The sequence below is a fragment of the Microtus oregoni genome, unplaced genomic scaffold, assembly GCF_018167655.1.
Source record: "Microtus oregoni isolate MIOR12 unplaced genomic scaffold, Mior012 000038F_ref0000394, whole genome shotgun sequence".
In the NCBI taxonomy this organism is placed as follows: domain Eukaryota; kingdom Metazoa; phylum Chordata; class Mammalia; order Rodentia; family Cricetidae; genus Microtus; species Microtus oregoni.
Genome location: NW_024543097.1, coordinates 11,185,432 through 11,201,122, shown reverse-complemented (window position 1 = coordinate 11,201,122; position 15,691 = coordinate 11,185,432). Strand labels below are relative to the sequence as shown.

At 44.5% G+C, this 15,691-nt stretch overlaps 1 protein-coding gene across 1 annotated transcript in view; it reads right to left on the bottom strand.

Annotated features, from left to right (window-relative positions):
• Positions 1–4,045: 4,045 nt before the first annotated feature.
• The window catches only part of Ralbp1 (ralA binding protein 1), a 44,124-nt gene continuing 32,478 nt past the window's right edge, over positions 4,046–15,691 (bottom strand). Inside the window, exons 4-10 of the mRNA XM_041631851.1 lie at positions 13,820–14,169; positions 12,165–12,326; positions 10,980–11,111; positions 8,302–8,409; positions 6,950–7,071; positions 6,612–6,735; positions 4,046–4,591 (exon numbers count right to left, since the gene is read on the bottom strand). Of these exons, the coding sequence (XP_041487785.1) occupies positions 4,346–4,591; positions 6,612–6,735; positions 6,950–7,071; positions 8,302–8,409; positions 10,980–11,111; positions 12,165–12,326; positions 13,820–14,169 (1,244 nt within the window). The 3' untranslated portion in view covers positions 4,046–4,345. The remainder of the gene's footprint in view (positions 4,592–6,611; positions 6,736–6,949; positions 7,072–8,301; positions 8,410–10,979; positions 11,112–12,164; positions 12,327–13,819; positions 14,170–15,691) is intronic.

Sequence of the window (15,691 nt, the reverse complement as noted above, 5' to 3'; positions counted from 1 at the left end):
ACTGAGAAACTTCTGTAAGGCAAAGGTCACGGTCAATAAGACAAAACCGCAGCCTACAGAATGGAAAATGATCTTCACCAACCCCACAACAGACAGAGGTCTGATCTCCAAAATATACAAAGAACTCAAGAAATTGGTCGTCAAAAGAACAAATAATCCAATAAAAAAAATAGAGTACAGACCTAAACAGAGAATTCTCAACAGAGGAATCTAAAATGGCTGAAAGACACTTAAGGAAATGCTCAACATCCTTAGTCATCAGAGAAATGCAAATCAAAACAACTCTGAGATTCCATCTTACACCTGTAAGAATGGCCAAGATCAAAAACACTGATAATAGTTTATGCTGGAGAAGACGTAGGGTAAAGGGAACACTCCTCCATTGCTGAGGGAGTGCAGACTGGTATATTCGCTTTGGATATCAGTATGGCAATTTTCAATCAATATAACACAACCTCCACACCTAAGGCTCAGAGACACCCTGGACAAGAGCACAGAAAGATTCTAAGAGCCAAGAACCAGGACATCTGCTGTAAGATAGTCTCTTCTTAAATAAAAAGGGGTGAATACAATCAAGATATATATAAAATCCCCTAAGAATATTATTTTTGAAAACTGTATATATAATTTAATCCTCAAAGGACCCTTATTCATTTAATAAATATATACTTGCTATGATAAAGGTACTTAATAATAAAACGTGGCGAACAATTCAGGAACAACACCCATGTCAACCTCTGGTCTCCACACATATTACATACAAAAAGACAACACACACTAAGAAATGCTGGAGCTGTATTGCATCCCAGAGATAATGCTCACTTTACAAGTGTGTAATCTTAATAGAACTCTTCACCTAGTTGATGCAGGTCTTTGATTTGTGCCCCCCATTGAGTATCAACTAAGCTTGCATGACACCCAGGGCTGACACTACAGAAACATCAGCAAAATGCCCTGGAAAAAAAGCTCCATAGAGCCCAGGCTGCAGCTGGATCCACCAGCAGGGTGTGTTTGTGTGTGTGTGTGGCTGAACGTGCATGTGGAGCCTAGATGCCATCATTGGGTCTTCCTTAATCACACCACGTTAATTTTTGGAACTCACCAATCAGGCTAGACTAACCTGCCAAGAAGCCCCAGAAATCCTCCGTCTTTGCCTCCCCATCAGTAGGCTGACAAGCAAACCATGTAAAACGTGCTTGGTTTTTTACATAGGTAATGAGGACTCAAACAGATCCAGAAGCTTGTATAGCAAGCACTTTATGGAATGAACCATATCCTTAGCCTGCTCTTTTTAGATACTCTAATATTTATGATACAGAAACATTTTGTACGTACATTCATGTACATGTAGGAGGTGGTCTTTTTACTGCAGGTGCACATGTCTTTGGAAGCAAGACGTCACCCTTGGGTGTTGCTCCTCAATCATCTTGCTTCTTTAAACAGGGTTTCTCACTGTCAAACTGCTTAGACTAGGCTGGTTGATGAGCAAGCTCCAGAGATCTACCTCCCTCTGCCTCCCCAGCACTGGGGTCACAAGCATGCACCACGAGGTCTGGCTCTGTATGTGTGCAAATGTGCTGTTGTGTACACATCCATATGGAGCAAGAGGCTGATATTAGTGTCCTTTAACAATTCCACCTTGTTTTTTTTTTTTTTTTTTTTTCCCTTTGGTTTTTCGAGACAGGGTTTCTCTGTGGTTTTGGAGCCTGTCCTGGAACTCGCTCTTGTAGACCAGGCTGGTCTCGAACTCACAGAGATCCGCCTGCCTCTGCCTCCCGAGTGCTGGGATGAAAGGCGTGCGCCACCAACGTCCACCTTGTTTTTTGAGATAGTGTCTCCCACTGGACCCAAAGCTAGACTTATCTAGACTAACTAGCTAGCAAACTCAGGGGATCCTCCTATTTGCACCTCTGCAGAGGAAGAATTACAGGTGTTCCCACCACTCCTGGCTTCCTATGTGGATACTAGGAAATAGTATATTCAGGTCTTCATGCACACATGGCAAACACGTTAGTGATACACTAAACTATCTCCCCAACCCACACCCAGCTTTTATGTGGGTCCTGAGAACTGAACTCAGGTCTTCATGCTTGTACAAGCACTTACCCTTCATGCTGGCTCCAGTCCATGAGAAACATCACTTAGCATAGAAACATTTGCAGTAAAAAGCTGACCACCATGAAAGCCATAGTTCCTGGTTGGGAGTTGATCCACATCCTCACCCTTCTATCTCAGATCCCTGAAGTTAAATGTCACATCAGGATGTCTGGAAACCAAGTCACGTACATAAATATTGTTGTATAGTTTAACTATACAAAATAGAGAATCCAGATATTTGTCATGCTTTAAATATTAGATATTTTAATTGTGGAAATTTAAGTTATCCCCCCCCCCCAAAAAAATAAACAAAATGAGAAGGCTGTTTTATTCTAAACCTGTCCATTCCCAGCATGCTAACTGTTCTAAGTCCTCATTTCATATTTAAAATGCAAACCTCTGTAAACGCCAACAACCAGGGCCAAGATGGGCCTGGACTTGACCTGGAAGGCAGAGCTTGCTTTCCCAACAGCATCAGAAAACTGTCAGAGTTCAGGAACTGCAGACTGAGCCTGTGGGCAGCAGGATCAGCAACAAGCACGGGTGAGACAAAGGTGGAAGACTACAAGCAGGACATGGTCTGCGTGTGCCCTGGTGAGGAGCACAGGGAGTAACATCTCATCACTCAACATGAATGAAGCTCTGGTGCCAACTCTGTGGCAGCTGCTGGGCATGCAATTAGTTCAAAGAAAACAGTGTACAAGAAAAACTTCTTTTTTTCTCAAATGGCTGTTGAATTTATTTCCTTGATCAATATCAATCCTGGCAAAAGTTAGTTAACCAACATTGAGACATTTGTAATGAAATACTAATTTTAAAAACCCATGATACCTTGATAGAAATTAGAGTTTACACAAACAAAAAGAAGTCTTCAATATGCCAGCAAATATAAAATGAATGTAGTACGTCTGACAGGACACAGCAAGGCGTTTATACATTTATATTTGACACCTGACCATATTTCCAGTCACCATAATATCTTCTCTCCAGATTTAAAAAAATAGTATGCTGATTTCTATAACAAAGCTTTTTTTCCGTACAAAAATCAAATAATGGCCAACAAGTCACGACAGTGCAATAGGTAGAGGCTAAAAAAAAAAATTGCATTAAACAGGTGCTGAAATAAATACTAACTAGGAGGGGAGACCAGAGCCCTCGTGTGGGTTTGTTTCTCACTTTAGTGTGTGCAGTTTGTCTTCAGAGCCTCAGGGCACCTCCCAAGGGGGCCAATCTGGCTGGCTGCCCAGAGTCAGGCCTCTTAGACATCTCGGAGCAGTCACCTGATCTAGAAGCAAAATCAGGTGGGATCATGTCTTCCTCTGCTCAGTGTTGTCAGAGGGAGTCCTGAGCAGCTCCTGGAGAGGACATGAATGAGGAAGAACTTCTGCATGACAGCATCCACCTAGCTTACTCTGGCAGAGGTGTGCACATCCTAGCCCAAGCAAGCAACTGAAATCGTCTGGTTTTCCTGGAAGGTCAGTTATGTAAAAGGTTTCTGGCTTGAGACGCATCCTTTGTGTTAATGTCTCAGGGTCAAGGTGGTCACCTCTGACCACCTCAGTGAAAAGGCCTTTGCTGATCCCTGGCAGTGAGTGACTGGGCCTGCACTGCCGAGTCTGGTGGCAGGCTCCACGCATACAGAACTTCTATTTGCCACCAGACTAGGCCATCCTGATAACTCACACTGACGGACTCGATTTTTAACTATAAAAGCAAAGTGGTACAGGGCAGGGAAGGAACACCCAGAGAGAGCCTTTTTGGCCAGTCAGAAAATATGAGGCAGCTCCCCACTGAACAATCTGCACCAAAAGGTGTGGAAGGCACAAGCAAGAGTGGCCAGAGACCCTGTGGGGCTGCGAGACCACAAGCGTCCACAAGGCAGGTGCAGAAGTGACCTGGTTTGGTTCCCACCCTTTGATAAGAAATCCTGATTCTGCTGTGATTTAAAAAAAAAAAAAAAAAAAAAAGCAAAGAAAGACAATTTTTGGTTTAAAAAGAAGCCACTCAAGGGTTAAAATAGTTATTTTTAACAAAGAAAATTAATTTTCAAATGAGCTGACACTATCTGGAAACTCATGTGTTCCCTGTAAGCCCCTGGTGTGTCCACTACTTCACCCTCCCAGGACCTGAGCCTGACGAGGAGCCAGATGTGTACAAGAGGAAGCATCTGTGAGAACCTCTACAGCATGGATAGCAGCAGAGTCCGCTGACTTGCTTACAGTAAGACGCACAGGGCCCGGCAGGCAGTTCAGATGGGCGTCTCCTTCCGGTCTTTGCTGGGGGAGGGCTTCACCTGCTCCTTAGCTGCTTTGACCTCGAGGACGCCATCACAGGGCGGCGGGCCTATGCCCCCTCGCCTCTCAGGCTCCTCGTCCTCCTGCAGCTGCTGCTCAGACTTGGCTCGCTGCATCTGGAGCAGTCGGAGCTGCACACGCAGCTCAATGATGGCCTCCCGCTCCTCATGGACTGCCTGGTTCAGGTGGTTGTTCTTTATCTTAGGGGACAACAAAAAGGGCAGTCAGAAGAACAGGGAATCAGGGCAGAGCACAAGCTGCAAGCCCTCCCACACAAGGATCTACTTCTATTTTAGCCAACCTGGCTGGTTCAACAGAAGACACAAACATGAATATGCAAATGACCAGATAAATACAGCTCTGAATGGGGGGAGAATATAAACTCTGCCTGGAGTTACAAAGGAGTAAACACATCTAGAAAACAAGGTGTCAACAGAAACAGTTGTTCTAGGAAGTATTTTAGTGTTTAAATGGGCTTTTTTTTCCTTACACTGTTTTCTGAACAGACTTCAAGGAGAGTACAAAGATAATTTTAGCCGCAATTAGGAGAGGGAATTGGAGCTGCGACTCTTTTCCATATCAAAATCCGTCTGTATGACTATATTCGAAATGTGCTACTTAAAAGTCTACAGGAAACCATGCTCACTTCTAAATGATGTACACTCCCTCATTCAGCAGAGTTTGCTAATCCCAGGCTCTTGGCAGTCTCTTTCTGGCAGCAACTGCCTCCATCCTTCAGAGCCCTCTCTTCGTCCTCAGTATTTCCCAGCATCCCTTGTTCAAATGGGTTGAGACAAGGATAAGTCCTACTTGTATGCCCCGACATGACACTGGGTGTCCTGGATCCTTCCCTCCCCTACTAATACATGGCAAGACTCAGGACAGCCACTTTGGCCCCAAATGGGAAAGCTCCGTGAATAATGGGCCTACACAATCCGAACAATAAAACACTACGCGGATTCTGCCATTTGTCTTCCTATTCAGTAAAATGAAGAGATCAAACTAATGTGCCAATGTTGTCTTCTAAACAGCAGACTTCCCAAAGACCCACATCTCATTTCTGCTTATTTCCTTTCCTGTTTTTGTTTTAAACAAGGTCTCACTGTGTAGACCAGGCTGGCCTCAGACTTATGGAGTCCCAGTTGCCTCTGCCTTCCTAAGTCCTGGGATCACTTCATAGGCATGGATACACGGTGCATGCATATGGGGATGAGAGGACAACCTGTCCTGCAGGAGGGAGCTGTCTTCCTCTAACTCAGATCCTCAGCTGCAGAGCAGCATGTTCACCTGCTGGGCCACCTCCCTGGATCCCTGCACCTCTCCCCCAGGACGGACTCCTGCAGCAACAGGTGTTTCTGACACCAGCACCCTCCTCTCACTCTGCCCACCCTCCACACAGACAGTGGAAGGGCAGAGGTCCTGGGCAATTCTTAAATATTTTTAAATTTTATTTACTTTTATGTGCAATGGTGTTTTGCCTGCACGTATATTTATGTGAAAGTATCAGATCCCCTGGGACTAGAGTTATAGACAGTTGTGAGCTGCCATGTGGGTGCTAGAAATTGAACCTGGGTCCTCTTCCAGAGGACCCAGGGCTCTCAACTGCTGAGCCATCTTCCAGCCCCTAAAATGATAGTTTTCAGATCTTTTCTTGTTGTTTTTTTTTGAACCCAACTGTCCTGGAATTAACTCTGTAGAATAGGTTGGCCTCCAACTTAGAAATTCACGGCCTCTGCCTTGTGAGTGCTGGATTCTGTGCAACTCTTGACGCCCACATGGGCATGGCTACGCTTTGTTTGGCAGTTCGATGACCATGAATAAAGCAAGCTGTCCCTCTGCTCACTGGGTCCTACCACAAAAGACAACATTTTTACTTCGGATAAGAAAGGAGATCTTTTAAATCAACCTTCTCTTCCCAGCACAGCTGCTGCCCAGAGCTTTCTGTCACACTGACTTTGTGGCACAAGGACAAGACAACTGTCGCTCACTTTACCTCTTGCACCTCATCTCTGCCAGTGGAAGGGCTAGCCCATGCAAAGGAAGGTCCATTTGTACACTAAGGTCAAGGCTACCACACTTCAAGCAGCCAAGATCACATATTTCATGCTGGGGAGAAGGCCCTTGGACTCCTCTCTGCGAGTCTGCAGTGGGAAAATAGGCAGCAGTCTCAAGCACATTTTAGAAACTACTGGTTTCTGGCTGGTGTCTACCCAGACTCACTTCTAGCTCTTCGTTCTGCCTCTGTAAGTCCTCCAGGATGATCTGCAGCTCCTCCTCGTCCTCGCTCTCACTTTCGCTCTCAGAGGAGCACTCCTCGGTCTCGCTCCGGCCGTGCTGCTGGCGACTGTGAGGAGACAAAGGGAACGCTACTGTGGCCTGATGGCCAGCTCTCTGAGGTCTCCCATGCTCAGGAATTTACCTGCGCTGTTTTAAGACCCGATAAGAAGCTCGAAGTGACTACTTCAAAAGCCTAGTTCCTTTACAGGAATGTTTAAACAATTCTGTTCAAAGTGAGAGCCAACATGGCAGGAACTTCCAGCCCCACAGCTCTCCTTTACCTCTGGATTTCTGCAATCTCAGCTCGGAGGCGCTCAATCTCTTCCTTCTCTGAAGCAATCTGACGTCGCAGAAACTGCTCCATGGCCAGGAGCTCCTCCTGCTCAGTCAAGATCTCATTCTCCTGAAACGATTGCAGAACACCTTTCCGAGTTCTGGTAGAGGCAATGCCCCCTATTCAGTCACTACCAGCTTGGTGCTGAACATGAGTTACTTCAACCAAAACCACATATTTCCTCAGAATCAAGAAAGGTTACACAGTTATTTTGAGAGACCGTCTAGACTCTCCACAACAACAGGGTATATACAAGAACCTGTTGTGTTCTTTTTGCAAGGCTCCCTATGAGCCTACCACTCCAACACCAAGGATCAAAGTCAAAATCTGCTTCAGATTCCCGGGGGCTAAACAGATTGCTTAGCAGTTAGGAGTACTTGCTTTTCTTACAGAGAACCCAGTTCAGCCCTCAGCACTGGCACTGGGGTACCCACAACCATATGGAACCAGCTTCAGGGGATCCAACACCCTCTTCTGGCCTCAGCAGGTACCTGAGCATGTGTGTGCAACACATACACACAAATAAAAAGCACAATCTAAAACTCATCTGCTTTAGCTTCCTGTCTCTCAGAATTCACGGTCACTAGGAAAAGAAGGACCCCAAGAGATGATGTGTAGCTGGTTCCAGCGTCAGTGGAAGGCAGACCAGAGAAGGAAAGTTACAGATCTTACTTCCTCGCTGCACTTGGCCACGCCCTCCAGATAAAAGAGAGAACTCTACTTGACAAGTTAACCATCCTGATCTGCTTGACAGATAATCATATGGGGAGAACCTCTATCCTCACACATTCAGGGTCCCCCAGCCTAGGGAAAGCAGTCAGCAGGAATGAGGAGCTGGAGACAAAAGCTTCAGCATCTTTCCAAAGAAGGGGGAAGGGAAGGCACCATGGTCATGATGCAGTAAGTACGGAAAAGCTATCAAGAAAGTTACTTCTCCTCCGTGTTTAAACACAGACATTTCCCCTTTGCCTTGGGATACCTATGTAGTTAATATTCCAAGAAATCTCAGACGGAAAACCTTGAAGAGAATAATGTAGAACTTTATTCTCTCCTGTTCTCGCTGACACCTGTAAATCCAGAAAAAAGCCTACAACATAAACTTACTTGTGGACTAAACAAAACTAAGAAACTAGACAGAAGGCCGCTTCTCCTCCACACAAACACCACACAGGGCAGGGCCATAGATCACAAGTCCTTGGGAGTCACTTTACAATTTTGGTTTAAAAAGTCTATAGTTGAGCTTCTATTTGAAAAAAAATGACCAATAAATGACCTCAGAAATTAAAGAGTTTAGCTTACCTGGGCAAGGAGGATATTTATAACTTCCTCATTTTCATTCATTTCTTCTTTGGAAACGTCCTCTTTTGAAAGACTGGCTATCTCCTGTGCAATCTTGGTTTCACACTCCTGTCAAAGCAGACAAATGAACTAACTGTTCAGCGCATGTCTAAAACAGCCAACAAACGTCTCTCTTAACTTACCAAAATTAAAGAAAACCCCAGCAGTCATCAGGGGCACTGCCTAACAGGATGGACGGGCATTTGCTAACCGGGCTTAGAAAATAATGTGTGTAGAACCAGGCATGGTGATGGCACACACTTTTAACCCTAGAGGCAGAGACAGGAGGATCTCTGTGAGTTTGAGGCCAGCCTGGTCTACAGAGTGAATTCCAGGACAGGATGGCATAGAAAGATCTTGTCTCAAAAAAATCAAAAACAAAAACAAAAAAACAAAACAAAAAAAACCACAAACACAAACCAAAACAAGAATATAATATGAGCAGAAACAGCAAGGTAGTTCAGTGGTAAAGACATTTGCTGTCAGGAAGCCTGACAACCTGAGTTCATCCCCTCCCTGGAACCCACATGATAAAGAACACTGATTCCTGCAAGTTGTCCTTGGTTGTCCACACACAAGTGCACACTAACACACAAACAAATAATACAAATGTAAAGGTAAGAAGAGAGCATAACATGGTTCCCCTTAGCCTGTGGCCACACTATGAAGAATGCTCAGCTCTCATGAATATGCTCACTACTTCAGTACCACGTGTGATGCCTTGAAGGGGGCTACTAGGGCCGTCAGTTCTAAGCCTGGTTTAACTAATTTTACCATACACACACAATCAAGAAGCTGCCACCCTTTGTTAGAAAATATCCCCTTGGCTCCACTATCTGCTGACACCCAGCAACTATGGGCCTGCTTTCTATCCCTACAGTCTCTCTCCGTTTTGGATGACCTGACTCCATCAGTCAGCAGGCTCTCGAGCCGCACGCTTAGCTTAGATGCTTCTGTCTACTGTGCTGATGTGAGTAGCTGAGTGACGGCCAGGGCACAGATGTGCTCAACCGCCAGTGGCTCGGGGTCCTCTGCTGCTCTCTGCTGTTACGAACACTTCACAGATACTCTGAAGGCTTAAGGGCTGCTGCTCTCTTAGAGGACAAATTTCTGGTACACTTTTATAAGAAAGTGACCAGATGATATCATGGTTTAAATTGATACTGTATTTTTCTTATTTTCAGTCACTAATCCACTGAATGATGCTACTTCTGTCTCTAAGTCATTTTACCCTCAAAGGCGAAGTCAACACAATGGAATCTGGGGGTACAGCTACAAAAAAAAAAAAAAAAAGCAAGAAGAGGGAATGGTAGGGGAAGAAATACAGGCTAATAAAAAGAAGATATTCATCCTTTTCGAACTGCTATACTGCCTCTGGTTTCAATCCAGAATTCTCTATGTGCATGTGTGCACATTTGTGGACTTGGGTGCCTGTATATAGAGGCTAGAAGGCATTTGTTGGATGTTATTCCTCAATCAATTCTCCATCTTCCTTCTTTCTTTCTCTCTCTCTCTCTTTTTTTTTTTAGTCAATGTCTCTGTAGAGTGTGCTGCTTAAATCTTGTTGCTGGATCTGCATGTAGATTGGAAGAACTTCTGGAAATGTGTATTTTAGCTTTGGTGCGGCCAGGAAACTTGAGTCCAGTACCAAGCCTCGCACCTTAAACTAGTGCGACTTAAAGTCACACCTTAAAGTGTGACCTGTGACCTCTATCTGCAGCAGCAGTTGCATGCAGTTCCTCCCCTGCTGTATGGAACCCTCCTAGGCCTTCATCCCTGCATTTCTATTCAAAATTCAAACTTCTCGGAAATCTCCAAAGGTCTCACACCCAGCCTGCTTCTCACCCTTAGAGAGTTGTTTACACACACAAACCAGGCAGGAAATAAACACCTTCTTAATTCAAATAAAAAAAAATGTCTAAACTTAATGAAACATTTGATTTCTACCAAGCTAAAATATGAATAACAGCACAAGAAACATTTATGAATAAATTTTCCACTAGAGAATTTGTCAATCATATACCTATTACTTTTAAAAGAAATAACTTATAACAATGTAAAGATGTGGTACATTTGTTTATGTTGCAGAATATTAATTAAACTGTGTAATGGTGTGTTATAATTGTTTATGCTGCATTTGTTTAACTATGTAAGATGTACTGCCATTTGTTTCACCTTGCCTGCCTAAGGTACAATAAGTCTAATAAAGACCTGAACGGCCAATAGCTAGGCAGGAGAGGGACAGGCAGGGCTGGCAGGGCAGAGAGAATAAGTAGGAGAAGGAATCCAGGCTCAAGAGAGAATGGGGGAGAAAAAGAGCAAAATGCCTGGGGTCAGCCAGGCAGCTGCCAGACAGACAGACACAGAGGGAGCAGTGAAGCAGGACATACAGAATGAAAGAAAGGTAAACATTTCAAAGTCAAACTGCTGCTGATGGGAAACAGGATAAATGAAGTTACAAGAGCTAGTGGGACAAGCTTCAGGTAAGGCCAAGCATTCCTAACGATATTAAATATCTCCGTGTCACGATTTGGGGCTGGCAGTCGGAGAAGGTCTGTTACAATCTGTTACAAGTCAGTGTACAGAAGACTCCCACACTCTGCACCTTTGGAGACACAGGGTGTAAGGCAGTAACTCACTTGTCTTTTAGCTTCCCTCAGTTTTCTCTTGAGGGCAGTCAGAATCCTTTGTACTTCCCATAATCTTTCTTCTTTAGATAAGTCCTTTATCCCACCCTGCAGATCTCGATGTAAACAATTCAAAAGAAACTCCTAGAAAACAAAAGGACACATGGAAAGCTGTTCATGTCTTGTTGTCTAAAGGCAGCACGTGCGACTTCTATGATGAAGAACCAGCTCTCTGCGGGAAACAGTGCGGACTGTTCTCTCCACAAGGCTGCCGCTAGCTTGCAAACCCACCCTTCATTTGCTTTACCGAGGAATTAGGCCCTCATTCATGTGTTTCTAGCAGTTCAACAGCAACCAATGCACTTCCTTCTGTCTCCTCCTCACAGCAACTGACGAGGAGAACGCAGCAGAGAAGCAGACATGTGACCATGTTCATGCAAACACAATGTATGCAAGCTTTTTATTCAGTCTTGAATTTCTTACCAGGTCATCTCAGTCTCTCCACCTCCTCCCTACACACACACACACACACACACACACACACACACACACACACACAGGCACACACACATTTACTGGATTTCCTTTATATCAAAGCAGCATAGTGGGAAAGTTCAAATTTTGAGCTAAATATTGGTTACATGGTCTAGAAATTATGCCACAAAGTAAATTACTAAAACTTCCCTTTCCAGTATTTTAGCTATAAAATATGATAGATAACAGCACATTTTTGAGATCCTGGCTGTGGTGATTCCTTCCAGGTATTATCCCCCACATTAATTCCGGAGCTCATCCATTTTAAAATGAGAAGACCAAGGTTTACTACGAATGCTGAACAATTTGCCTAAAATTAGCATGTCAGGAATGAGCAGAGCAGGAGCTTAAAACCAGTTCTTCCAGTTTAAAATCCTATGCCATTCCCACCATGGTTACTTACGTGGTGTGACTAGGGTCAGCTGAAAACATGCCATGAAGAGCATGTTCCCAAGACAGGGCCGAGTTCAGAGGGAGGAGCGGAGGGCTTCCTTCCATCAGGCCTGTGCTCCATCCCCAGGGTGCACCAAGAGATAGAGGAAGGCACACAGGAACCACACTACTCAGGAAGCTAGAGTTCATGTGGTCAGCACAGAAGCAGGCAAGGACAGGCAAGGAGAGGGTGGGGTCAGAGCAGGGCAGGGGCAGAGGCCAAGTACACACCTGTCTCCTGATCTCTTCCTTGATGCCTGCCTGGGTCTCTGGCAGTGTGGGCATTGTAGCCATGTTGGACCAACGCAGAGGTCTTGTCACTTGCTTTAGGACCACAGTGCCAAAGAGCTCTTGCACATGTGTGAAGAGCACATACAGGACACGGTTGCTGATCTGTAGAAAATAGGTGCAGAGTTCATAAAACCGCTGAGGAGATCTCTTACTCCATCGGCACCGGTCACAGTGCATCCGTTAATCCTGGACACGGAAAGGAAACTCCACAGCAGAGACAAAAGGGCTTTTCTAACGAATGGTCAATGTAAGAAGAGAATACGAAAGCCTGACTTAATCATGCCTCAAGCACCATAAGGGAAAAGCCTGGAAAGGATACAAAACACATGCCCACCAATCTGCACTTTCCTGTCACCCATTAGCTGGCTTTGACTACCTAACAGTCCTCTCCACTGTATTCGAGACCTTTCACACACAGCTGGTGGTGGAGCACCTGCAGGTGTACAGAGCAGGCAGTCTTGTGGGGCGTGCACCAGCATTCCATGATGTCCCCAGACTAGGAAGGCAGGACTGCAGGATGGCTAAACAATGGAGACAAGTTTTTTCCTGGTTCAAACTTTCTCTTAAAATTCCTCTAGGGAGCTGGAGAGATGGCTCAGAGGTTAAGAGCATTGCCTGCTCTTCCAAAGGTCCTGAGTTCAATTCCCAGCAACCACATGGTGGCTCACAACCATCTGTAATGGGGTCTGGTGCCCTCTTCTAGCCTGCAGTCATACACACAGACAGAATATTGTATACAAAATAAATAAATATTTTTAAAAAAAATTCCTCTAGAGCTTCTGTGGTATAAGCACCCATGCTATGGCAATGAGTAACAATGTAGTATTGACCAAACTCTGAAACCCAGGCTAACAAAACTGATATTTGAGAAATTTAATAAACAGTTTGTTTCCTGGGCAATGTTGGTGTACGCCTTTAATCCCAGCATTCAGGAGGCAGTGGCAGGTAGATCTTTTGAGTTTGAGACCAGCTGGAATTTCCCAGAGAAACCCCATCTCAAAACACCAAAACAAAACAAAATTTAGACCTACTATCTCCTCTTTTCTTTTGACACAATAAGGTATAGTTTACTACAAATGCAAACACAGTCCTGGACAGCATCACTGAGCAGTGGTGAGGGGACAGGAGGCTAGGAGGACAGCTTAGTCACTAAAGCACCTATGGTGCAGGCAGGAGGACCTGAGCTCCATCTCCCCAGTTCACAGGTGCATGACTGTACACACTTGCAATCCAGTGCTGGGGAGGCAGGGACAGGAGGGTCCCGATGGTTTGCTGGCCAGCCAGCTTAGCCTATTTGTCAGTTTAGGCCAGTGAGAGACACTGTCTAAAGGAGGGGGAAAAGGTGGATGGTTAGTATCTAAGGAACAATACTTGAGTTTGTCCTACGACCTCCACATAAATATGCATACACCTACGTGTGCAGCCACACACATGCAATTCCTACATACAAACAGAAAAGAATGCCAGGTATGTTATGACCGGGTTACCCATCATTCGCCTTCTTGGAGTCAATGTTTCACAGACACTTTGGCAACAGATTGCTCCCTAATTTCCCAGTCTCGACACCCAAAGGGGCGTGCAGACAGGACCCATACCTGGACGGTCGGGCTAAGTACTATGGAGATGTTCTGGATATTCATTTTCGTCTCTAGCTCCTTCGCAATGACGTGGTCCATGTGCACAATGAGCCAGGAAATCAGAAGATGGTTACATTCTGGCAGTTCCTTGAGCAAGCGCTGGAATTCCTGTACTTTCTCCATCTCCGTGGTCCTCCCACAAGCCTCTTCAAATCGGGGCATAAGCTCTTTGGTAAGCAAATTCTCTGGAAGGTCTCGCAAATACTGCTTCAGCAAACTGGCTACAGTGTTAGGCTCATATTCTTCCAAGTTTGGAGACTCCTCTCGGTCATAGGCCGCTTTTAGCTCATCTACCTTTGATTTGATTCCTTAAAACATTAAATTTAAAAGAGAAATAATACCAGAAATCAGACATGCTTTCTCCACCCCTATACACGCCTACTGCAGAGACACAGAAACATCCAGGAACCACCTCTGGAAGCCAGGTGTGGTGACTCACACCGGTAATCTCACTACTTTGAGACCGAGGCAAGAGGACAGCTTCAAGTTCAAGGCCAGTCTGGGCTACAGAGCAAGACCCTGCTCAGAACTAAATAAGAGCCCTCCTGATGGGAATTAGTACTACATGTGAGCCATACAACTCCTCTACAAACATAAGCACATAAAATCACAATGAAAAACTGAATATTCCCAGAAGCCATAGTATACTAAGAAAATATGCTTAATCCAGAAAAATTAAATATTATGGCAATTAGATAAAAATTCAGGGGGAAATGAAACTATAAACCAAGCATATACACTGTACGAATAAAAGGCAACTTTCTAACTCCTCACAAGACAGACAATGTAAAAAGAAGCTCCCACACACAGTAGCTTATCCACAGGGCAGTAGAGAGCTGTCGCTTTGTAAACAAGAGACAAAGTTTCCTAGTTTATCAGACTCACTGCAAATATCAAAGACAGGTCAGAAACAAAAGAATTCTTTGAACAAAGTTACAGAAAATTTCAGAGAAACTTTTATCCCCCCCAAAAATGTCTTCATGCTTATCAAGATCATATAGGAAATAGTTTCTAACGCTGTTTAAACCATCAAAACTTTTCAATATATAATAAACGCTTAAAAATCAAATTTGCAAGTTTGTCTTTAATTTTATAAGGAAGTAAGAAATTATACAAAAATGCACTGTGTTTTACTTTGTATAAAATAGTAGCAATGCAGCATTTATCTACTGAGTCACAGAAATGTTATCCCAAGTATCAAATCTATCTCCTGGAAAGGATATGAACCAATCAAGTGGAAACTTTGCTTATTCTTTCTCTCTGTTCTGAATGCATATGACTTACCTCTCACCCCATGAAGAGATGTGTGGTCAGGGGCTTCATCACAACAGCCCCCTGGGGAGCATAATGACTGATGCACAGACACTGCTCAGCCTGGGACCTGAACGCCATGGCAACACAAAACTCATGCTGCTTTTGAAGAAAGAAATCTTTGTACTGCTTAGATATCTAATATGAAACACATTCTGGCCAAGTATGCACTACAATGGTTCGCATAAACTATGTAGATGAATGGGTCAGTCTTGGGGACAGCTGCAATAGCTCTACGTGGCTGGCGGAGTATACACATTTGGGGCCCAGCTACTTAGCAAACAGCACTTGGCGTCTTTAGTCAGGCTAAGGAAACACATAGCACGGCCATGTCATTAGTCATTCATCTTGGCTGAGAAGCTTCCTTCACACCAACCTCAGACTCCCCACCACTGGGCCGAGACTTAGAGAGGCGAGCCCAGGCTTGGCACAGCATCCTGAGAGGTGATTCACTCTGCCCAGCTGCAGCTGTGAATAACTTAGGAATAAATCCTAATGGAAAATCAAACGCGGTGCAAG